The sequence below is a fragment of the Pogoniulus pusillus genome, chromosome 15 (genome assembly GCF_015220805.1).
Source record: "Pogoniulus pusillus isolate bPogPus1 chromosome 15, bPogPus1.pri, whole genome shotgun sequence".
NCBI classification, from domain to species: domain Eukaryota; kingdom Metazoa; phylum Chordata; class Aves; order Piciformes; family Lybiidae; genus Pogoniulus; species Pogoniulus pusillus.
In genome coordinates, this window is record NC_087278.1 from 12,316,116 (window position 1) to 12,340,220 (window position 24,105).

The window sequence follows — 24,105 nt, forward strand, 5'->3', positions numbered from 1 at the left end:
GACTCATCCAGCAAAACTTCCTGAATATGTGTCCCATATTTCTCTCACATGGAAATATCTAAACTGGGTACATGACTTTAAAAAAGCCACAGCTTTAAACCAGAGGTGTGTGAGAATTAAGCAGTGAAAGGAAGAAAAGCAGGGAATTCCTTGCCATTGTTCAGAAGGCAAAAGCCTCATTTCCTTTGATTTTTCTCCAGGACCTGGATGTCATATTTGAATCAGGCCCTTGTTCATGCTGTAGTCTTTTTATTTTAACTAGAGGCCTTCTTCACATGTAATAAAAAATGCTTTCATTCCACTCATGTTTTATTTTCCAGCTCTCATTACAGAGTTGTCTGCATGCACTGCCAGAAGATCATCAGATTCAAGTCATATGTGCAGCAGGTACAGACCTTGCCCATCTCTAATGGATGGTATCAAGTGCTGAGCAGTGTGCGCTCTTCAAGCTGCACTGCAGTACAACTAAGCAATTGAAGGATTCAGCCTTCTGAGATACCTGGGAGGCTGTAGGGCCCCCTGCACTGCCCTGCACTGTTGTTAGTAGAACAGCAGAAGCCACCACTTTGGCTGTGACACCTGCTCTGGGTTTGTGCTGTACACTCAGAGAAATTCTTTCAAACAGAGCTCAATCCCAACTTCAGCTTATGAAAGGTGGTGATAGACACAGTTCTTGAGCTGTAAGCACTGGATTCTCCAAAATCTCATAAGGGAATATTGCTACCTTAATCCCACTGGAGAATGGAGAGACAAAAACATTCCCATTGCTTTTGTTCCTCTAGCTCGCAGAGTGTTGTAAGTGAGATTTAAAGCTACTGGTCACATATCACATATACTCCAGTATAGCTCCCCTTCATTACTGATGAAAGGGTCAGCCACCACAAAACTATAAGTTTGCAATATCACATTCAAAATAAGTTCTCTAATCCATTAATACCTTTTGTATCATTAAACTACAACTGCAGTTTCCAACCATACCTCATCAAAGTTTGCTCTTATTACAGTGTCTAGTATCCTCTGACAGTGAGTTCTATACATCATAATAAAGGTAGAGACCTGAAAAAGAATGAGGGAGACACACAAAAGAGCATTTTACTTCAATACATCTGCTTTAAAACTATCAGAATATTAAACACAAAAAACTAAGGGTTTTTTCCTTATCTTACCTGTGCACAATTGCAAAAATAATGAAATTGGTTAGAGTCTAGTTAGATTAGCTTTAAGATGAGTTTTCTTCTTTAAAGTAAATTCTCCCTTTGAATTCATGGATTTTTCTATGTCAATGGGGATTCTTCAAATGTAAGAGGAGCAAAAAGTCTCAGTGAGATCAAAGACGAGAATGTGGCCCTAATTAGGACATAAAGAACTATAAAACCCTATTCTTTTGTCCACTTTACATTGATACTACACATGTGAATAGCATCAGGAAACTAGCAAGCTCAGCCTAGAGCAGCCAGAGCACTTTTGTCATATGTGCAGATAGGATTCTTTTAATTTCTAGTCTAGAAGGATAAGAAATGCAGCAAGTCACTCTCCGCTCAAGAAAGCATCAGAACCATTTCCAGTTTGCTGTCAAACGTGTTTGCAGATTAAGGGGTTACCCTCAAATCTCACCTGCTGTGTGCAATGTAACTGTAAAAGAGAAGTGCACAGAGGCTTTAGAAACATTGTGCAGCTGATAGTGTCAGCCACTTATTTTAAGGGACACCATTTCTTCCTACTATATGAAGCAATTAAGTCCCCTCATAAATAAAGTCAAAGCAATATTGAACCTACTCTAATTTGAAGTCTTTATTTTTTAGACAAAGCATTCATCCAGAGCAGGGGAACAAAAAAAACCCAACACAAGCTGAGAAAAGATTTCTAAAGTGTTACCTTCTCCTCTGGCAGACTGGCTGGCAGATTTAGATCTTTGACATTTGGAAACTCTGGCAGTAACGTTCCCAGTTTGGATCGTGGTGAATATGCCACTGTCTGTTTGGTTACTTCTTTCTTTCCTGTTTCGTTGACCCAAGCTGCTCCTTTTTTAGAATACATCACATCATAATACTGGGAGTTTTCTTTCACTGCAATTCCATAATAATGGTACCTGATACATAGAGAGGTGTATTTCATAAAGCAGATTGTTTGAAAATTTAAAAGTAAAAAAAAAAAAAAGAGGGTAAGAGAAACTGAAAATTCTAATGATTTCTACAACAAAACAGATTGTGCAATAGTTTATGTATTATTAACAAGCAATGATCCAGTAGCAGAATATCATTGTAAGATATTGGGCTTCCAATCTTCATTCCTTCTGATAAAAGTAACTCTCTTAAGGGTTAATAAAGCTGACTCTGTTGCAGGGCAGGAAAATAATGGAATTCCATTTCTTTTCCTTCTTAGAAAAAAACCAAGCATCCTAAAGCTAGTTGTTGGCAGAGCTCTGCTGTGCAGCTGCTTCTTTAGTTTAGCAATAAGCAGAAGTACAGATCCTCTGGACTGACCCTTCTGTTGTTGTCTCAGGCCTCAGTCGAGGGCTGGTTTGATGCCTGAAAAGTGCAAGGCTTTATTGCAAATGACTTGATCAGAAATGTTTCCAAAATTGAAAACACTTCAATGAAAAGAGAGGGGGGTGGAAATAAAAAGCTTGTGCTGGAAAATAATGAATGGCAGAAAATGTACAGTTCAAAATTAATCTGCTTCATTGCTCAGCATAAGCACTTAGAGCAACATGGGATTCAAGGCAACACTGTAACTCTGTGCAGATCACACTGGAATTATACAGCATGTCTGTGCCATAAAAAGGGATTGCTGGCCTTGTGGAACAAGTCTGTGCCACAATTTAGCTTTATTACAGGTGCTAATCCAAGCACTGATAATCTAGTCTATATTTTGCATGAAAGCAGCAAAGGTAATCTTATTACTTACAAAATTAGCTAACTTTTATTTCAGTTTCTCAGCTGTGTGCACCACCAACCCATCAGCTAAATATTTAATGATTACAAAAGGCATCACAAGACTGTATTGCTCATACACATTTGATTCACTCTGTTTTCCTTGAGAGTTCAGTTCTCTCCTTACAGCCTACAAAAAGCATATCAGACCATGAAGAGATGCTATCTTCTGGATCATGCTGTGGTGGCAGGAGAAGTTACCATCTCTAGATGTTTGTTGTACTTCCCAGTTACTGTTTTCAGGCTGCTGCCAGGAAATCTGCTCCCTTGAAAGGACCTGAGTTTGCTTTAGGCAAAATCGGTTGGTTTTACAAAGGTCATCAATTAAATTAGTGAAAGAATAGCATCTAAGTGCTGGTAGTTTAAGATACCTCAAGGGACTTTTTTTCATTCACAGTCATTCACCCACAGACCAAGGCATGTCATAATCTCCAGCCAGAATAGATGGCAAAGATCTGGAAGCCCTCATCTCATCTACCAGCACAGACCAGCTGAGAAGAGACCTGGGTTGTTGCAGCAGACTTCTAGTATGTGGCTGCCTTGCCATGCTCACTGAGGACATTCCATGTTGTTCATTAAAACCAAAAGCTCTCTTGAGCTCAGTACTGAATAACCCAGGTGAGACTCATGAAAACATTAAGCTAACAGGGTATGATTGGCATTTCCTAACTTCAATACCTTAGAAAAAACATGTGATCAGCTCCATATCTGCCCATCAGGGCACAGGTCAAAACACATATTCCACACCAGAAACCAGGCTCCAGATTGATCCTAACCCATTACAGGTAGCTAATGGCAAGTTTGAACTACCACTGGTGTTTTCACTCTATAAAGATGTAGAAGTTTAGCTTTTTACCTCAAATGGGTTCAAGTCCCCAGTTTGGTCTCTAGCAATGTGAGCAATACAGCTCTTATATGTCTTACGTGGTACGTCTGTGGTTGGGGAAACTGAAAGGAAATGCTACAAGGAGCTAGCACCACAGACTGCAGAGGGAATGTGGGAGGCAAAAGGGAAAAGGTCACAGCAAGCAGGTGAAAGGTTTGTATAGTTTGAACAGGGGTCAGTCTTATATCAAGTTGCCTCTTAAATCAGTTAAAGAAAAATATGAATGAAGCTTGGAAAACAGCAGTAGAATTTTGCTATGCATTATTTAATTTCTGATGTATTGCACTTGGCAGTAAACTACAGAAGGACTTTTCCCAGGTAGCTCCAAAATCATACAGGCAGCAGTAGTTAAATTAACTCCAATTTTTTTTTTTTTCCAGATATCTTCCTCCTGCAGTAATTTTACCATCCCAAATGGCAAAAACTTCACTGGTGCAGTTTACTAAGATTATTCTCCAAGATTTTGCTGTATTTCTATTAGGAAAACAAACAAACAAACAAAAAACAACCCACAGCAATGACAAAACAAAAGAACCCCCCAACCATAATTCAATAGAGCTTGAAAGCTTGATCTGTAGAAGAATAGCAAGTAGATAACACCATCATTTTTGGGGTAAATGATGGAGTGACTTTCACTCTTATGGATCTGATCCTTGTAGCACTCCTCTAAATAATGAAGCAAAATTCCCTTCACACCACATAGATTTAATCAGTTGAACTAACCTCTCATACTCCTAATTTAAGAGTTTCAAACTACAGTACAGAAGAGAATTGGCTTTTATGTTTAGCTGCTTTCTCATGGCTCACCTGTGAGCCTGTGGTGGAACTGTTTTTAAGCTCAGTGAGAGAGAGAACAGCTGCATGCTTACAGCAATAAACCCAGCTGCAAAGAAGAAAGCCTCACAACTGATGACCAAGAATATAGCACCATTGTAGCTCTGAACTTTGTGATGTTACAAGGCAGCCGTGCTATAAAAAGACTGAAGGCAGAACACTGTGCAGTCAGAAAATCTTGACCACTTCCATGGCCAAATTGCCCTTGTCAGTAGCAGGGAAGTGGAATGGAAATCACACTGGCAGCAACAGCTCAGCATAGTCAGCTATAAAGGGACAGAAGTGTTAATGCACAAAATAATTTCTTTAGGTAACACTTAACTGGAATGCAGTTAGATGTTTCTGCAAACAAAACCAGTTACAGCTGTGTTTGGTCTGGCAAGCAGTGGATTTTTTGGTGCAAAATGACACTGCACATGTAGTGTGTGGATTGGTATTTCTCCTCTTCTAACACTGACTGATTCTATGGTTCTTCATTGGATCAGATGTGAATGACTCCACTGCATGCTGGAATCCTTGGGGTGTTAACCAGTGATGAAGAAGCAGACACCCCCTTTAGCAGCAGAAGAGCTCAATTTCGTATCTACTGAGGCTGTGGGATTTGTGAATACGATAGGCATGCAGATTAGGGGGGAAATACACAAGAAATATTAATCCCCATTGAACTTTAGCCTCGTTGAGAGTAAAGAGACACAGCTTTTGGAGATGCAAGACACCTTCAGTTTGCAGATCTGAGAGATTCCTGAAGCTGTGGGCAGAGCTCCAGTTTGGAAGTAGAGCAGTGCTCATTCCTTTCATTAAACGGGAAGACAAAGTTGTAGCCAATGTCAGAGTGATGCCACAGCTGACAGCAGGTAGTATCATATGAATGCTTCATAAAGCAACTTGTAGACATTTCCACTCTGCCTTTATAAACCTACACAGGCCATAGTCACACAGTATCACAGTATTATTAGGATTGGAAGAGACCTCACAGATCATCAAGTCCAACCCTTTACCACAGAGCTCAAGGCTAGACCATGGCACCAAGTGCCACGTCCAATCCTGCCTTGAACAGCTCCAGGGAAGGCGACTCCACCACCTCCCCGGGCAGCCCATTCCAGTGCCCAATGACTCTCTCAGTGAAGAACTTTCTCCTCACCTCCAGCCTAAATCTCCCCTGGTGCAGCCTGAGGCTGTGTCCTCTCATTCTGGTGCTGGCCACCTGAGAGAAGAGAGCAACCTCCTCCTGGCCACAACCACCCCTCAGGTAGTTGTAGACAGCAATAAGGTCACCCCTGAGCCTCCTCTTCTCCAGGCTAAACAATCCCAGAAAAATAAGAACGCTGTCCCCCACTACCACAAATTATGCAGTCAAGTTTCCTGCATTTGGGGAAATCGCAGGGGTCAGCACACCCAGAGTGCAAAGGATGAGCCTCGCCCTGGGAAAACCACCTGCCTGATCATGGTGTCTCCCCTGCCAGGTAAGTCTAGCCTTGAGCTCTGTGGTAAAGGGTTGGACTTGATGATCTATGAGGTCTCTTCCAACTTTGATGATACTGTGATGCTTCCCTAACAATGCTCTTGGTCTAGCCCAGAATTTGCACCCAAGAGGTTGATGGTAGCTTTGTTATGAGCGATGCTAGGGTAGCTCTGAATTTGCTTCTGGGAGGAGATTACAGATCTTCAATGATCTGCTTAAATATGGCTTCTTCAGAAAAAGAAAGCTTCATTATAAATTCAGGAGAAGCTCAGGATGAGAGAAAGGACATTTATTCTCATCAAGGAGATACTGTTTGGTACCAACTACTTGTTAGAAAAGCACAGTTACGTTAATAACATTTCTTTTAGCACCTTAATTTCCTTTTCCCTTTAAAAAGTGGTTCATTCTAGCTTTAGTGTGTAAGTTCAATTCCCATAGTATATTTGCTTCTCAGCACTCAGTGATGCTGTGTTTCTAGGCTTCATTTTGAAAGAGAAGCTTTACCAGCAAAGTTCTGCAAGAACAGCAGCCCAGGTTTTCATTTCCCTCTCCATAGTTTTCCACTTGTGACCTACAGATACTACCCTTAGACTACCACATAGGCCAATCAATTCTGTTGGGTTTTTGTTTGGAGAGGGCCTGTTTGCCATAAAAGGATCACAAGCAGAGAAAAATATTAAAAAGTCACTTTATCCTCTTTAGAAATTGATAGAATTGCATCTTGTCAACAACTGGGAAAGGGCAAATAACCCCTGGAAGTGCGTTCTTCTTTTTGAATCAATTCATCATTCTGGTATTAGGATTAACTGTTTTCAACTGTTACTGTCTTTTGGGTAAGGCAATAAGCTAATTCCTTCAATGCTTAAGAACTGTTGGATCACAGGAAATATGGTGATTTAATCCAGATTTGCAGACAGTTTCAGTTTAAGCAAATACATATTACTGCCTAAATTCCAGGTAGCATTCTGCCACTTGTTCTCCAGACTTGAAACATGATATTAACTGTCATTCTCCAGGCTCCAGAAGTAGCTCCATCACTCTTGGGTGTGAATGTCCTTTAAACTCAACTCATGTAAACTGAGTTGAGATGAAAAATATTATTGGAACACTACAGAAAACCTTGCTGATGAAATCAGTGAAGGGCCTGCATGAGACTATGTTTGCATGATCACCGCTGAATGAATAACACAAAGTAAAAGCTATCATAGAACTTCCATCAAAGTTGGGGTTTAAGTCTCCAGCTGGACAAATTATTCCCTGATTTTATACTATTCTATTCAACAAAGCCAGAGACAGATGGGGCCCTGTGTGAGACAAAAATAATACCATACATTGCTTACTTTGATTGGCCTCTGGTTCCAAGTCTTCTTGTCGTTAGCTGTGGAAACTGTTGCCTTATTATCTGCAAATAAATACAACTGATGTTAGAAAAGAATTGAAAAGCATATTTACAAATACTCCGTTTAATATAGGCTGTTAAGGCAGAAAAGCACAAAAACTGTACTGAAATGTCAGCAAAACACGTGGCAGGAGAAGTGAAAGAGAAAGCTTTGGATTTTTTCCATTACTGAAAGAGGGGGAAGAGACTTCAATAGTCAGTATAATTCCATTGATTACCAGTGGTTTAAATTAAAACTTTCATATGATCCTGAAGTGGAATACATTTTCTTGAAAATCTAAGATCAGTTCTGCCTCTAAACTGTTGTAGGTTAAGATATTCCTTTGGGGTAAATTCCACATTCTGTTTGGAGTAAACCAGCTGAAAACCAGCACATAAGTTAAGGATAATCATGGCTTCTTTCTGATGGTTTGCAGGATGAACCAACTCTGTTTTGAAGCAAATAGAGGAAATTAACAAGAGTTTTGGAGGCCACAGTTCTTCACAAATCTGCCATTAAACATTCATTTTTCTAAAATATGATTCCCTGGAAAGGTTTTGCTGTTGGACAGGGGCACCACTTGTATCAGGGAAGACTCACTGTTGCATTTGTAAGGATGGCTCATAATCAGTTTATTGTCTATAGAAAACAGGTGCATCTCAGAAACAGCAGGGCATCATCACGAATCTGGGCTTTAGTCAGCAGAGGTTAAAAAGAACATTGCTACTGTAAAACAAAGCATTTAAGAAAATGGATTAATGAATGCAATGAATTGTGCCTTCTGTAATCAGAGCTTCTGTCAACTAGGCTGGTTCTGATGAAAAAGTTCTGCTGTTGTTGATGAAAAGGCAGTGCTGAGCACCTCACAGGATTGAACCTGGTTCTCATTGTGGTCTGCAGGAGGAGGAAAAACATTCTGGTAGAACAGTCATGCAGGAAAAACTGCAATAAGCCTTGAAGATTCACTTGCAAATTGATGTTCTTTCTTCTTAAATTTATAATCTATATAATTATAAACATCATTGAAATAACCACTAAATGTTTCCTCTTTGGGGCTCACGCCAACTAATATTAAAGAAAAACAGGCATACAAGATGCACTATAACTGCTCAAGTAGGAGAAAACATCAATTAAAATTGATTAAACAGTATAGATTTTTTTTCTCCCACACTATCTATTTTGCCATCATGATAAATATTTAATCCTGATTGATGACTGAAAGCTCTGGAACAGGTACTTGGATCAAAAAATGCTACATGAATAAAGACGTTGCAATGTCATACATTTGACTATTTCATCAGGAATTTATTTCTTCCTTTCTTTCTTTCTTTCTCTTCTGCAAAAGTACAATCATCTTCCCTTTGTATCATGTAAAAATTATCCTGTATTGGTTTCCAAGAGCTTTGCACAACGTGGCTGATGTCAAAGACACAGCACAGTCTCAGAGTCGCTAGGTTGTTCAGCTTTAATTTCTGGAGCAAAATTTCAGCAAACAGTAAAACACTTTTGTGGAGCTGTGAAAGTTCAGCCTAGCTGTTTGATAAATGAGCAGACAGGCAAGCAGCCCTTCTTTCTTTTTTTTTGTATGGATTCAATGAAGCCTGCCTAAAGAACACCACATGCTGTTCCAGCTACTGATCTAACATTCCGCAACATCTCAGCCTTCCAAATTCCCTTTAATTACACATTAATCCCACCCCTCTCTCTTTCATTTTCTGCAGACAGGGTTGGGGGCTCCACAAGGCTGTGGGAAAAAAAGCAGCATTGGAGAACTACTTTCTGAGGATGGTTTTTTTGAGCTAGGGGATTTTTAACTTCCCTCTTTCTTTTTTTTTTAAGTGAGTGTGGCAGTTGTCATTCAGAAAGTGCCATTCCTCTCCAAAAGGTGATTTTACAGCAGCAGACTTAAAAGTGTGTAGATACTTTTACCCTATTTTTTTTTATTTTGGAACAACTTGAACCCATATTACTTTCAAGTCCTTCTAGTCCTGATGAAGTGTCACAATGCACACTGTAAATGCTACTTTATGAACCATATGCTGTGGGAGTTCCTGGGATTTAAATAAATCAACTAATTTCTACATGCCAGAGCAGAAGTGGTCAGGAAAAAAGAATAACAACGAAGGGATCATCAGATGATCCCTTTTTCTTTTCCTTATTTGCAAACCCAGCACATTCTAAACAGAAATAGCTCAGAACCTAGCTTAAAATATTATTTACTAATAATTTGTCTTTAAAATACATACAAATCTAGTAAAGAGTTGAAAAATAAAAGGGGTTATTTTACCTATCAGCGCATATATAACATATGTATAACACAACATATTCATGCTTGGATGCTCATACATCTGAGCATGGGTGTTTATGCTTGTGTTTGAAATAGAACAAGTCAAGTACTAAAGGAACTGCCTGTTCATATAAATGTTTGTGTTTAGCTAGACTTATGCAAATTCCTGTGGAATGATATTGCCAAAGGCAGTGAGATTTCCCTGAAAGAAGAGAGAAAGCCAGATCATAGAATCAGGCAGGTTGGAAGAGACCTCCAATATTATCCAGTCCAACCTATCCCCCATCCCTATCCAGTCAACTAGACCATGGCACTAAGTGCCTCATCCAGGCTTTTCTGGAACACCTCAAGGGACAGTGACTCCACCACCTCCCCGGGCAGCCCATTCCAGTGTCCAATGACTCTCTCAGTGAAGAACTTTCTCCTCACCTCCAGCCTAAATTTCCCCTGGCACAGCCTGAGACTGTGTCCTCTTGTTCTGGTGCTGGCCACCTGAGAGAAGAGAGCAACCTCCTCCTGGCCACAACCACCTTAGCCTCAGAAACCAATGCTCCTTCAACTTCTTTCTCAGTTACTAAACTTCTGTTGTGTTCTCCATCACTTTCCTTTGTGCCCTGCTCAAGATCTAATCTTGCTTTTTGCCTATTGAAGAACTTGTGTGCCTTTCCTAATTAAAAAACATTAAAGAAAATAACAATTGTCTTATTTTTCAACTCCACAGGTCTTTTGATGGCTACCTACTGTATGCATAGGAGTCAAACACCATAAATCATTACATTATGAAACAACATATATATGTATCTATATAGTTTATACCTTTTCAGTGGCCTAGTATATTCAGGTCAGCACTTCTTTAATTCTTTTGCAGTCCTGGTACATGATTTTAGGAGTGCCTGTGCAGGCAGAACATAAGGGGACCTTTTTCTCTCTGACATGCAGTAGTAACCTTTCAACTGCAAATGTATGGAGCAGCTAAAGTGAGTGCAGGAAAGGAGTGTCTTCTCATATCATTCTCTCACACTGACATTACTACACTGATAGTGCAATGTTCAGCATGTATTGCCTTGCAAGGAGAGACTGAGGGAGCTGGTAGAGCTCTAGTAGAGATGTCTAAATAAATATTGATTATCTAATTACTTGTATTTTTGGTTCTCCTGAGTTACTTCAGCAGCCATGCAGAACATAGAAAACTTCTTGAGCAACGACTAGAAAAACAAATGCACTTTCTTTGTAAAATCTGTCTTATAGTCAGTACAATCTATTAATTTTACACCAGGCTAACTGCAGGAACTGTTATGCTACCCACAAATGGCTCTAAAGGTGCATTCCTTTGTTCCAATTACTGCTAGCTGTCATTTCTGCCACTGCATCTCTGCTCACATCTCCTACACCGTGACATTCCAACAAAAAAAAAGCAGAGCCAGCCCCAGCTTTAAAATGGGGATGGTATTGTCAATTCTGTCTTCATCCCTATGCTGTGACTCATCACTAACCATTGCATTCACTATCAAACTGTGAACTTTGTTTCAGTTATTCCATCTTATTTCTTCTATGATACAGGATGCTGAAACAAATTAAGGAAAACAGACAACAGACCACCTCACAAAATTTCTTATGTGAACAAGCAAGGATGGAAAAAAACAGAGATGTCTGGAAACGTCTGAAGTCACTTTTTTCTCCCTCTGTGTGTCAAAATACTAGACTTTGCTATAGGGGCAATAGGCAGAGGATGACTTTTAAAAGTCTTTTCCATGGAATAATTTCAATTGCTACTTTTCAAAAGCCACGTTCATTTTGTTAGTGTGTCTGATCTAGAGGGATCTCATTCTCATGACTCTTGTTCCTTTCTGTTTGAAATAATTCTAACTGTGCTTCTAGAACTTCCCAGAATAATGAAATAAAATCAAATTAAGTTGCAATTCAGCATTTTCACTCCGCCAGAATGAGAAGTGGACTTGAGGCTCCAGGATCTTAGCTATGTGACATTCTAGAGACTCCAAGAAACAGTACAATAAATTTTCTTTCCTCTCATAGCAATCCTTCATAACAAGGCCCAGCTCTATCTCAGCTCAAGTCTCATATCTAGAAGACATTGTTTTCTTTTATGAATTCAAGTACAGAAGACCTATGTGTATTTACTGAATTCTATTACAGTGTTTCAGTCAAACTCCTTCCCATGGCAGCAGGAAAGAAACCAGTGATGCAGACTACATAACTGCACTCCCATCCAGCTATGCTTTCCTTATTCTCACTGCTGTGAGATACAAACAATGCAGATAATCTTGATCATATATAGTAAGTAGGGGATTTTTTGGCTCATTCATGTTTGCCCTGGTATTGTTCCAGCTGGAACATTCTAGGGTTTCCCCCATCTGCTTCAGTGTGCTTTGAAAACCTTGTCCTAAGATGGTCTATTATTAACACCTGTGTTAACAGTTACCTTTTGGCTCAGAGATGGCTTGGGGCTGGCTTAACACCACATTACTTTGAAGAAAAGGTCAAGAAAGCTTTACTCCAGAAAACATCCACTGACAGAAAAGAGTATCATCAAATGAGTCCATTATGAAGCATAATTTCTATCCCTCAAAGCCACCAAACTGTGCAAAGAGAAAGAGAAGAGGCATGGCTGTCTCTCTGCTTGCTTTCTTGAGTGGCCTATGCCCTTGTAGTGCTTGGGTCCAGTACTCTTGACTCTAGATGTGTTGTCTGTTTAGATTCAATAAGTTTTCCATTTCTTTCCACTCACTTTCATAATTTTGTGGGAATGGGCATGGTCAAATTGTAGGATAAGATCTCGTTTCTAGCCCTGACACAGCTCAACTGTTACTGCAAAGCAAGTCAGAAAAGCCTCCTGGCACGTTCTCTAATTCCTGTGCCCAATTCTGCCTGCTATTCAGATTAGACTCCATGAGGAACTCCAACCAAGCTGGACACTTTAGTGAAGTTTATGAGACTTCTTGAATTCATCCATGTACCACAGTATTCAGCAGTTCCTCTGGCCAGATGGAATTCAGCCTAGGGCACAATCAAAAAGATTACTGCATCTCAACAAAGCTGCAAACACCAAATGCTCTGACTTAGATGCTTAGCTGAGCTGCAGCCACTTCCAGTGCTGACTTGCTGAAGCCAAAGCAGATTTAAAACCCTGCACACCTCCCCCTGCTCTGTACTGGTGCCAGCATGCCTACTGCCATCACCCAGCATATCTGTGGGAAAAGGCTGGGTTCCAGGATCCCTGCACTCTGGCAGACCCTGTGCAGTAAAAACAGTCTCTGGGATATGTTGACATGGCATGAGGTAAAGCAGCCCAGAGGCCACTCTGGGCTGAACACCTCACTAGAAGCCAGAAAGCCTGAAGAGCCAAACCTAGTAAAAAACCCTTTGCTAGAGAACAAAACTTCGAGAAAAGCCACTCCAAAGAAATTGAGCTGTCCTTGCTGGTTTTCTTGCTCTCCAAGCTCAAGGGGGAAAAGGCAGTGATCAGCAAGCTGGGACAATGCAAGGAGTAAGTGAAGAAGAGCCAAGGGGGCAAAGACCTTTCAAACTACACTGTAGGACCTCCATTCACCACAGCAGTGTGACTGTTTACTTCTGTGACACTTGTATTCTTATGGCCTTGCCAGAGGAGGTTGGCCTGGAAGACTCTGAATCAGGAAGGAAAGTCCTGTCCTTCAGTCAGGAGCCCTGGCTGTTAAAGAGGGCTGAAGAAACAGCAGGAACTGCTCAGCACCAAGAGGTTAATACAGTCCTTCCACACACTAACAGAAACCACATCTCAGCTCTAGGCTGATTTTTCTCCCAGTTCCATTTTTCTTTTCTATTTTGGCTAGAATTGCCCATAATAAAGCAAGTATGCTTTTTGTCTTTCAGAAGAGAGCACTAAGGGTATGTTTGGCTTTGTTACAGCAGTTACTATTGAGGCTATTTAAAAGCAGGTTGAGAGTAAAGGAACCAAAATACATCTTCAGGAAAAGTATCTCCTATGCATAACAGGCAATTTCCACATGTGTGCATTTCAGTACAGAGACAAAACAGAATGCAATCACATTGCTGTGTCATTAGCATCAAAGAGGTTTCAATAAGGCTACTTGTCTGCCTCTTTTAAATATTGAATACACATAGTATGATAGCATGGAACTGTAAATCCTATTTATGGCAATCGTGCTTGGAGAAGCAGTGCTGCTGGCAGAACTTATGGGTATAGAGACAGTGCATAGTGATAAAAGAGTACTCTGACTGGTACAGCTTCTACTTCCCTGGAGCAAAGTAAACTACTCTCGGGGGGGGGGGGGGGGGGGGGGGGGGGGGGGAGGGGAAGAAGGCACTTTTCTGCTGCTATAATTGTGCCTCAGTCCATTTTTCAGAAATACAGTGGAAATACTGGTCAAAAAATGTACATTTTCTCTTTCCTAACAAATAATACAAATCTATTGTGGACTTTAACCTTCGTCATTTTGTGAAATAGATGTATTGGAATCTAATTTTCCATCACAGCAAAGCCAGGCAAGGGGCATGTGCTAGTTTGAGGCTAGCTAGAATGTTTTGGTGACAAGAACTAGATCATAGGCTGTGAAAGGAAAACAATGGTGATGTTTACTTCCCTCAGAGTCTTGCTGAAGAAGAAATGAAAACATTAGATAACACTCTCACCATTTTGTCACACTCTGCCTTAGGCTTCTGACTGAGCTGCATCCCCCTAACCTCACCTTCCACTCACCTTTGCTTATTAACCTCTTGGCTGAACCTTTATTCTTCTTTAGGACTGGGGTAAGGTTGAGAGGGGCAGGGGGAAGGTGCAGGGGTGGTTGAGAGCCCCTCCTGGGGACTCAGGTTTCTGGGAGGGGAGTTGTGTTTCTGTATTACTTTTACCTTGTATATTTTTGTATATAACTGTAAAGATCTGCTTGTATATTGTGCTGCTGTAAATAAATAGCTTCATTTATATTCCCAGAGCCGGCTGAGACTAGTCTGGGCGATTTCTAAAGTGGGGGGGGGCAGGGAACACCCAAACCATCACAGGGCAAACAAAATTTGTCTAAGCATCCACCTGTTGTTAAACCTCTTTACGCTGCCAGAGGGATGTAAAGGGACCTCAGGCTGGGGCAGAACCATTCTGCAGAGCGTCAGCATCTTTCATGTTGCTTTTCAAATACTAATTTATTATCACTCGTCAAAAGACACCTTGTCAGGAAAGCACCAAAATTGAAAAGGAAAAAAAAAAAAAAAAAAGGAGGAAAATGTTTAACCTCCAGGGGGCATGTGGGAGTTGTGGGAAGAACAGGAGAAAGCAGAAGAGGTCGCCGCGAAAACTAAGCGTTCTGCCTGAGAAAGAGCGCAGTGCCTGGGAGGTGAGTTAGCACTGCGCAGTACGTTCAAAACAGTGATCTAAGGACATGCAGGACAGGGGAAACCTAAGCGGATGAGGAAGATTACATCTTCAAGCTGCTTGATTAAGAGAATAAGTTTTGTATAGGGTCATAAAAGAAAGAAGTACGAAAATCAGTGCTGGAAACAGCAATAGACACGCTCAAAGACCTGCCAACCCTGCTGCTACAGCACAGAGAGCATCACCAAGCCTTATGGCACCCAGCCACACACAATAGTTACTGAGGGGCTTGGAAACGCTCAAAATACTTCTCTTGTTATTAGATTCAGTGAAATCCCCAGCTCAGGATGGTTTAGTTTTTGCAGCTAACCCCAGTGACAGTCAGAGCCTTCACCCACCACATACCGTGTAGCTCAGAGAAAAAAAACCAAACCCAAAAGCATAAACCTGCTCAGCTCTCCCTGCTGCAGGCAGGGGCAGAACTTCCTCTCAGAAACTTTTTAAACTGCAATCTGAGTCCACAGGATCCCAGAGCAGAGCCCAAGCCATTTGTAGCACAGGCGCTTTTTAAAGTGATTCTGCTTCTGCCTAGAGACTAACCACTGTCTAAACATCTTCACTGTGAGAAAGCTTCTTCTCACCTGTAACATGTGAGACCTATCTGCCTGTCCTCACTCTGCTTCCCTGTCTTCTCACTAGTTGCATGGAATGCTATTACTTATTCTGCTTCATTTTCAAATGAACCCATTGAACATAAATTTTGCTGCACACAATAAGAGCAGAAGCTTAACGCTGGAGTCTCCACTTGCTGATGCTAAGCTGCAGTCAGCAAATACAGGACCCACTCTAGTTACTTTTTGGTTGAGGTACATAGCTAAAAAAATAGTGTGTGAGTCTGTCATTTGCAGGTAAGAAAATATTCTGTGGTGACAGAAATAGGAAGTGTAGCTGTTAGTAAATTGGCAAGTGATAACATAGACAAAACTGCTCATAATTTTCACATTTAATTGTGTGAGCAAAGCACTAAAATCTAGGTGAAAATATTAAAGCTACAGCTGCCTTTGTCATAATAGATCACATTATACCCATATTAGAGTCTTCTTTATTTTAGGTGTAATTTAGGTATTTTAGGAGTATATATTGGTTTTTAAAAGATGTTTATTCACACAGTAATTCTGTTCTTTCCTCTTGATCTCTTCCTTTCTTGTTACTTTTGTTGTTATTAGTTTGATTTCCTCAGGAAAGAGTCTGTGAGCTACTACTATGCCTGTTAAACTCTCCACTCCCCAGACCAATTTTTGTTTCTCTAACCCAATATTATCAAACACCTGACCAGTCCATGTCCTACAGGTTTAATAGAAAGCACTTTATGGATACTGGGAAGAGCATATTGATGTTAATGCTGAGGACAAGGCAGGGAATAAAGCTCAGGCTTTCATTTGGCCCCAGTTGACTGGACAACCATGAGTGCAAGTGTTAGTGGGATTAGGAGAGAAAAAGAGGCATGTGAATAAACAGACATAAGGTAATCTGAAAAATAATGTAGAAAGAAGGTGCAGCAGGTGTGTGATAAAAATGAAAGAAGCAAGACTTTGGTGTTGTGACTGGGACCTGGAAATAACTGAGCATGCTGCAGGGAAACATTATATATGATTTAGGTAAGACTGTGGATTTGGAGAACATAAGAAACAGTAGGAAACAAGATCCATTATTTGAGCTGTTCATTAACAACTTGTCTGTTCTCCCTGCCACGCTCTCCTGTGGGTATCTTTGACTTAAACCAGGCTTAAGAAGTACATGCAGGCTGAAGTGTTATCTGCAAAACCTCCATCTGAAGAGATCACTTTCAGGCAAGTTTTGTATGTCCCCAGTGATATCTCGAAAAGTGAAATCAACACTGTTCTGTTAGTTGTGATATAAGTGAGTATGTAACAGTACATTAGGACATTCCTTATTACAGGTTGTTTTAAGGTGCTGAACTCCATGTCTCTCTAAAAACTACCAGTCTGGTAAAGAAAAGCCCTAAGTGTTTAACATTATCCACAGGGATGAAGCCCAAAGGCGAATCATAACTTCAATGTGATCTATTGAAAAGTGAACTGTCTACAACTTCACTGAACAACTAATTAGTTTCTCTGAAGATGATGTCAGCTGCAGGACTCTTGATTTCAAAGGAGGACAAACATGTCTGAGGTCTCTGTTTCAGCAACTGAACACAGAACCCCTTAAACAACACCTATTTCACTTGCACTGCATCCCAGGCATTTATGCAATGCACATTGCAAATGCAGTATTTAAGTTGCATGACAACAACTCTACTGGCTAAAACCTCACCCATGTACCTTGCTCCTAAGGAGAAGCTAACTGCAAACTATTGACTGAATAAAGAGGGTGTCTGCCTTGCATATCTTCATGACTACACAGTACTTTTCTTAGCAAAAATAGGTTGCAAAGACTCACTGAGGTCTGCTCCAGGTTCTGTGGGTGCTTCACTTCAATATTTGTGTCAGGGTTGCTTGAGGTTTTTTGACAGACCTGTGCAGAAGCCTCAGTTCCCAGATCCAAAAGTAATGGCCACGTGAAGCACTAGTTTGAGAAAATATTGGAATGATTTTCCATGGCTTCCTCTCCACCAAAAGGGAAAACAAATTTAATGGATAACTGCTTCAGAACTTTACTGCAACCAAGTGGGAAACATTTGGACAACAGCCCATGGAAAAAAAAAAACAACAACAACAAAACAAAACAACAAAACATGAGAATGCCATGATTTTTAGATGGAAAACACTGTATCTGTCCTGCTAGGTTCAGTGTGTATCTGTCCTGCAATGAACAAGTGTGTGTATGAGAGGTAGGAAAGAAGGAGGATGGAGTAATATGCACTGTAACAAGACTGCCATGTGCTAAAAAACAGTGAAGCCCTTGGTGCATTTGCCTTGTGATTAAATACTTTCAGAAAAGGATTATAGTAGCAAAAGCAGCAGCATGCAAATTTTACCCATGTTCCAAATGTGTTAGCCTGCATGAAATCCTATTCCTGCTTTCACTGTTCCTAAATGACATGTTGCCATTATTACTTACATGTTGGTAGCCATAATACATACAACAAATGAGTTCATTCACACTTAAGCGGTGCATGTAAACAGAAACCTAACACACAATCAGCTGAGCTGCCCAGGTCCTTAAGACACAACAAACGTAGCAATGTATAGCATGGTACATTTGACTTGCCTTGCTAAACTGCTTACATAAAGATGCACTATAGCAAATTACACCTCATTAAATACATTATTCTTCTTCACCTACTCATTACACATTTTCCCCTCTTTGAGTGCTCAACATTCTCCTATAGAAGAAATGTTGAAAACATGAGAAGAGAATAGCTTGCAGGAAAATCAGCATCAGATCCATGCTTGCAATCATTTCAAACACACTTGTGAACTCTCCAGTTTGTTTTGCCTGCAGCCTGGAAGGTTTAAAGGCCTGTGAACACATCCTCTAGTAAAATTTGTGTTTTAAGCAAAAATGTAAAAGATACAAAAATATCATGCCAGATTTCACTAAGAGGAAAACATCACCTGAGGAGTGAACTCTATCACAGAATCAGAGATTATGTAACATCGGTCTCTTCCAACCCTAATGATACTGTGATACTGTGATCCTAGCCAGCCATTAACATCTGTTAAGTGATGTATAGCAAAAGAGCTTTCCTGCTCACATCTGGACAACGTGCAGCTGCCTCTGAGCTAAGAGTGCATCTCCACCGTGAGTCTGGAGTTAACCACAGTATCTTATTAGGGCTGGCCTAGAATGTGGAAGCAGAAGGAATCAGTGCAAAGGTAATGTGGTAGACTGTACCTGCAGTGCCATACAAACACCAGCAGATGCCTTCTGGACTTCTGCATCTGGAGGCATTGTACGTCAAGATGTGCCAGTGTGGTCTGATACCATGCATTCTGATATCATGCTTTCAAGACTGTCATAGACAAGCTCAGGAATTCAAAGGTTTCTATGATTTAAAATACGTATTTGTTAAAGCAGTGCAGGTCACAATGCAGATGTGTTTACAGTGGCTTGCATTTGACACCCAAGCTGCCGATATCACATACCACACGGCTGCCAGTGAGGCTGCGGACTGAAGTGAAGTAATAAAATAATTCCATGTATTTTGGAGATTAGTTGTGATGAGAAGTTATTCCAATCACACAAATACTTAAGTCTTAGACTTTGTCTAATAACTTGAATATTGCCTGGAGAGGTGGTGGAGTCACGAACCCTGGATGTATTTAAGGGTTGTTTGGTTGTGATGCCTAGGGATATGGTTTAAGGTGAATCTTATGGGTTGGACTTGGTGATTCTGGGGGTCTTTTCCAACCTGGATGTTTCTGTGATGCTGTGAAATATGAGATTAATTGATATACCTCTGTCTCTAAGAGTAAATGATGATTTAATTATTTTCAGTAACTCAAATTCACCTGAAGCAGGTGACAGCTCAAGACATCGCACTGCTGTTTAGACTCACCTTCCCAAAGCTGGCGGCATTGACAGGTTGAGTGTCATTTTTCTCACAGAAGTCCAAGTAATGCATGTAGAGAGCGCTTCGAGGAATGCAAACACCTTCTGCAATCTCATAGTTCTCTTCCAGCCTTGGAAAGAAAATATCAAACAGAGAGAACTGCAAGTATGTTGGATGTCCTGTATGTTAAATAGTATGCAAAGATGCATCTTTGAGGCCAAACCTTCTGGCTTCTGCTTGTCTACTGAATTTTCTCTGCTTTATTCCTAAATGCTCCTTCCAATTCACTTTCAAAACATCCAAATACATCATTTGGTTCATATATATATATATATATATATAAACATAGTCTATGGAGAAGAGGAGGCTCAGGGGTAATCTTATTACTGTGTACAACTACCTGAAGGGGCATTGTAGCCAGGTGGGGGGTGGCCTCTTCTCCCAGGCAACCAGCAATAGAACAAGGGGGGACAGTCTCAAGTTGTGCCAGGGTAGGTATAGGCTGGATATTAGGAAGAAGTTCTTCCCAGAGAGAGTGATTTCCCATTGGAATGGGCTGCCCAGGGAGTTGGTGGAGGCACCGTCCCTGGGAGTCTTCAAGAAGGGACTGGATGGGGCACTTAGTGCCATGGTCTAGTTGATTGGTTAGGGCTGGGTGCTAGGTTGGACTGGATGATCTTGGAGGTCTCTTCCAACCTGGTTGATTCTATGATTCTATGAGTTCTCAGGCAAGTAGGGACCAGCAGATAGATATTGGATTTTGGTCATGCTCCAAATTGTTATCTTTAGAAAAAACTAGGCTAGTATTCTGTTACACCTTAAAAGCATCCTGCATTAAACAAATGTTTGTACAACTACAAAACAATAAGCATTCACTTTACAGGACAAGGTCACCTTTGATTTGCAACACTCTCTTCAGTCTGGTCCAGCTGTGCAATGCCTTACCTTGAGGAAGCAGATGTGGCTAGGGAAAGTTATTTGCAAATACTCCAGAGTGTGCACAAAATCATATCTGGATAATATTTTTTTTGTTTTTGTTCAGGGACAAAGTGAAAAAAAAAGAGTGCATGATCTGAATACAAAGCTGAATAAAATAATGAAATAACATTCTACCCTGCCCTGCAGAAATTAGTGTTATTCCTTTACACCTGCAAACTACAGCAAACAACTACAACATTTTAAATTATACCTCAAAGCTATGCACAGGCAAATGCTTCACCTTTAAACTGAAACTGGACTCATTACAAAACCATAAATTAGAATAAATACTTATTTGAAATGATGACTACCTGAAGGGGGATTGTTGCCAGGTGGGGGCTGGCCTCTTCTCCCAGGCAACCAGCAATAGAACAAGGGGACACAGTCTCAAGTTGTGCCGGGAGAAGTCTAGGCTGGGTGTTAGGAGGAAGTTGTTAGCAGAGAGAGTGATTGGCATTGGAATGGGCTGCCCAGGGAGGTGGTGGAGTCACTGTCCTTGGAGGTGTTCAAGAAAAGCCTGGATGAGGCACTTAGTGCCATGCTCTGGTTGACTGGGTAGGGCTGGGTGCTAGGTTGGACTGGATGATCTTGGAGGTCTCTTCCAACCTGGTTGATTCTATGATTCTATGTTTTTATGATTGTTGATCTAATAAATTTCAATATACACTTATCAACATACACACCGAACTTTAAACCATAATTACTCTTGTTGTCTGTGGTGTCACTTCTATGACAAGTTTGTGTATGTGTGCAGGTCTGCCTTGCTGGCTAGAAGAAGGTAGGTGCAATTTCATCATAAATGTATTAAAAAATTAATAGATATTGCCAAAAGCTCAAATTCCACAGTAAATAAGCCCCTGTCATTTGAGAGCTGCAGAGCACCTTCCAGATGTCTAGCTGCTCTCCTTCATGGCCTTTTCCAGGACCTACCCATCTTCCATTTCAGTTCTCGTGACCATTTGTGACTGCAAACTATTTTAATAAGATATCCGGGCAGATGAATGGGAGCAGTTTGTATGGGCAAAATCTATTCTTCCTCGGTTTCTACAGAAATATCATCAGGGCATCTTTCCTCAAATTCATGGCGCTTTAACAAAACCTCCTTTCAAAACCTGGAGAGTTCGTTTGTATACTATAGCTGCTAATTGGAATGTCAGCTTCCGTGACCAAGACAGGACAGAAAGAAAAGCAGTTAATTATTTCTGTTCATATCTGATGAATTTTTTCTCTTTTTCTCCTCTCTTTCACAGAGAGTCATTAGTCTGACACTGAACAATGCTCCATTATACCTGAACTTTTTTTTTTTTAATGATCAAAACCCCTTCTTGCTCCACATCTTTTATTTTCCTGCCTTTTATTTAACAACTTTATCATATTTTGAATTCAGCTTCATTTTACAGTATTGTGGAAAGATAATGAACTCAATCTTCTACCTAACAAATCATTATCAGAAATAATATATATATATATATAACATTTTTAATGTCCTAATAAAGCCACATGAAACCCAGTAGTTCACAATGAGACCTTTTGTACCACTGCAATACAGCAATAAACCCCCTAATCCTTCCACAGGAATTACAATTTTATCTGTCCCTATTACTGTTTCCCTCTTTATACACTTACATACTTCTAGATTAAATGAGATTATCCCATAGCAGAGCCTTGCCTGTAGTAGTCATAGTTATTATAGACTTGTGTTTCACACATGGAGGCAACAGACCAACTGATGTTAACCATCCTCTTTTTTTTTTTCACTTCTTTTTACAAATGCTGCAGAAAATAGAATAGTGTTTTTTTTTCTACTTTAGCTTCACAATGTTGTTGTTATTCAGAACACCTGAACTGTAAGCCACCACTGCATGGAATAAGGTCTCTGTGGTTTGAATAGTTCTGTTTGGAGAAGCAGACACATGCATCTCAAAATGAGGTAAAGAAAATTTTCACACTTACTACTTGGTCAACCAGCTCACCAATTAAATAATCATCAACTTTTAAGATCCAAGTGTTTAGCAAGCTATAGCTTTACAGATAATAACGAACACAGGACAAGCACAGGATATTGGGTATTGAGTATAAATTCAAGCTCGTATAGTGTCCCAGTTATGATGTATTTGGCAGTAATGCTGCATTTGCCAGACCTTTCACTTCATTTTCTGTCACCAATGAAATGAAACAAAAACATCATTCCTGTTTCCAGGAAAGGAATATTTAGCCAGGCTGACAGACATCCAGACATGCCTCTTGGCACCTTCAGCTACTTCATCCTCCTTTGCATTTCTAGCATTCAATGTACTTTGCCTTTGAAGAGGTGTGGGCATTAAGGGTAAATCCCTCTGGGACTGATGTTGTTCAGTGCTTTCATTGAGATGTCAGAGAAGAAATAAGCAGTAGAGGTAATAGCAATATGAACCATGTGACAGAATGTATGTATTTCCCTTATGTCTTGCTTCACTCTCCATACTATTTCCCTCCTTTTTTTTCCTTTGCTACTGACACTTCCTCTGCTTCCGTTCTCCATCACTCCCTTGTCTTCATTATCTATAAATGCATCCAACAGTAAATATGTGACCAGCGCAGCAGACACCAGACACTGCAGACAATTCTGGTACTTCCATTTGATCAGTCAGGTACTTTACCCCAAAATCTGGTCAATAATTTACCTTTCCATTTCCACCACTTGAGTCTGGACTAGAGAGCCCTGTAAGAGGGTAGAACACGTGCTTACTCAAGGAACAATAAGGTAAATGTAGGCATTTCTCCTTGTCCATACAAAAACTTGGTTTGAGATCTGAATAGGCAAAGCTGTCAAACAGGTAAGGCTAAACCTACAGGAATTGCTCAGTGCTGCAATTGTGTGGTGCTGACCACAGCAGCTTATTGACCCGTGGGTTGCTGTGTGCCATCACAGTACACATAAGCTGATGCTCATGGGCCTGGTTTTCCAGCTTACTACTTTCATTTGTTTTGCTTACAGTTAGTTGCAGCTTGTAATTTTATTCAGTATATCAAACCCATTAGCAGATTCTCCAGAAAATACTTGTTCAAAGCTGCAATACACATGCTGAAGAGGATATGGAAACCACTAGAAACCTATTCTGTGGTGGGAAACTTTCACCTACAGATTTATTAATAAATGAGACCATCACATAATGTAGTTTGACTCCAGCTGCAGCAATTAAGCTTTTACATTTCATTGCTTGCTGATCCTGCTCTTGTATTTTTTGGGGGAGGAGGAGAAGTGAATGTAGGAAATTGCAAATGCTCTGAAAGGACTCAAAAGGCAGAATGTCTGTACTACTTAAATTAGTAAGAAAAATAAAACAGATGACAGGTAGTAAGCCAATACACTATCAAGAGAGAAAAGGGGATGATGCAAGCAGTCTTTTTTTCAGAATCAAAATTCTAGGTTCCTATTGCAAACACTACTGAATGAGCATTAGCCTGCATGCTGCATTCCAGCAGGGCTCAATATCCCAGGAGTTTAGGGATTTACTAACCTTC

The 24,105-nt window shown here is 40.4% G+C and overlaps 1 protein-coding gene and 1 non-coding gene across 2 annotated transcripts in view; both read right to left on the reverse strand.

Annotated features, from left to right (window-relative positions):
• The window catches only part of RFX4 (regulatory factor X4), a 98,206-nt gene that overhangs the window by 44,109 nt on the left and 29,992 nt on the right, over positions 1-24,105 (reverse strand). The window contains exons 4-7 of the mRNA XM_064155398.1: positions 19,630-19,753; positions 7,456-7,517; positions 1,876-2,089; positions 979-1,056 (exon numbers count right to left, since the gene is read on the reverse strand). Coding sequence (XP_064011468.1) covers positions 979-1,056; positions 1,876-2,089; positions 7,456-7,517; positions 19,630-19,753 — 478 coding nt within the window. The remainder of the gene's footprint in view (positions 1-978; positions 1,057-1,875; positions 2,090-7,455; positions 7,518-19,629; positions 19,754-24,105) is intronic.
• On the reverse strand, positions 5,961-6,124 carry LOC135182150 (U1 spliceosomal RNA). The gene has a single exon (XR_010305063.1). It is a non-coding gene; the product is annotated as a U1 spliceosomal RNA (small nuclear RNA).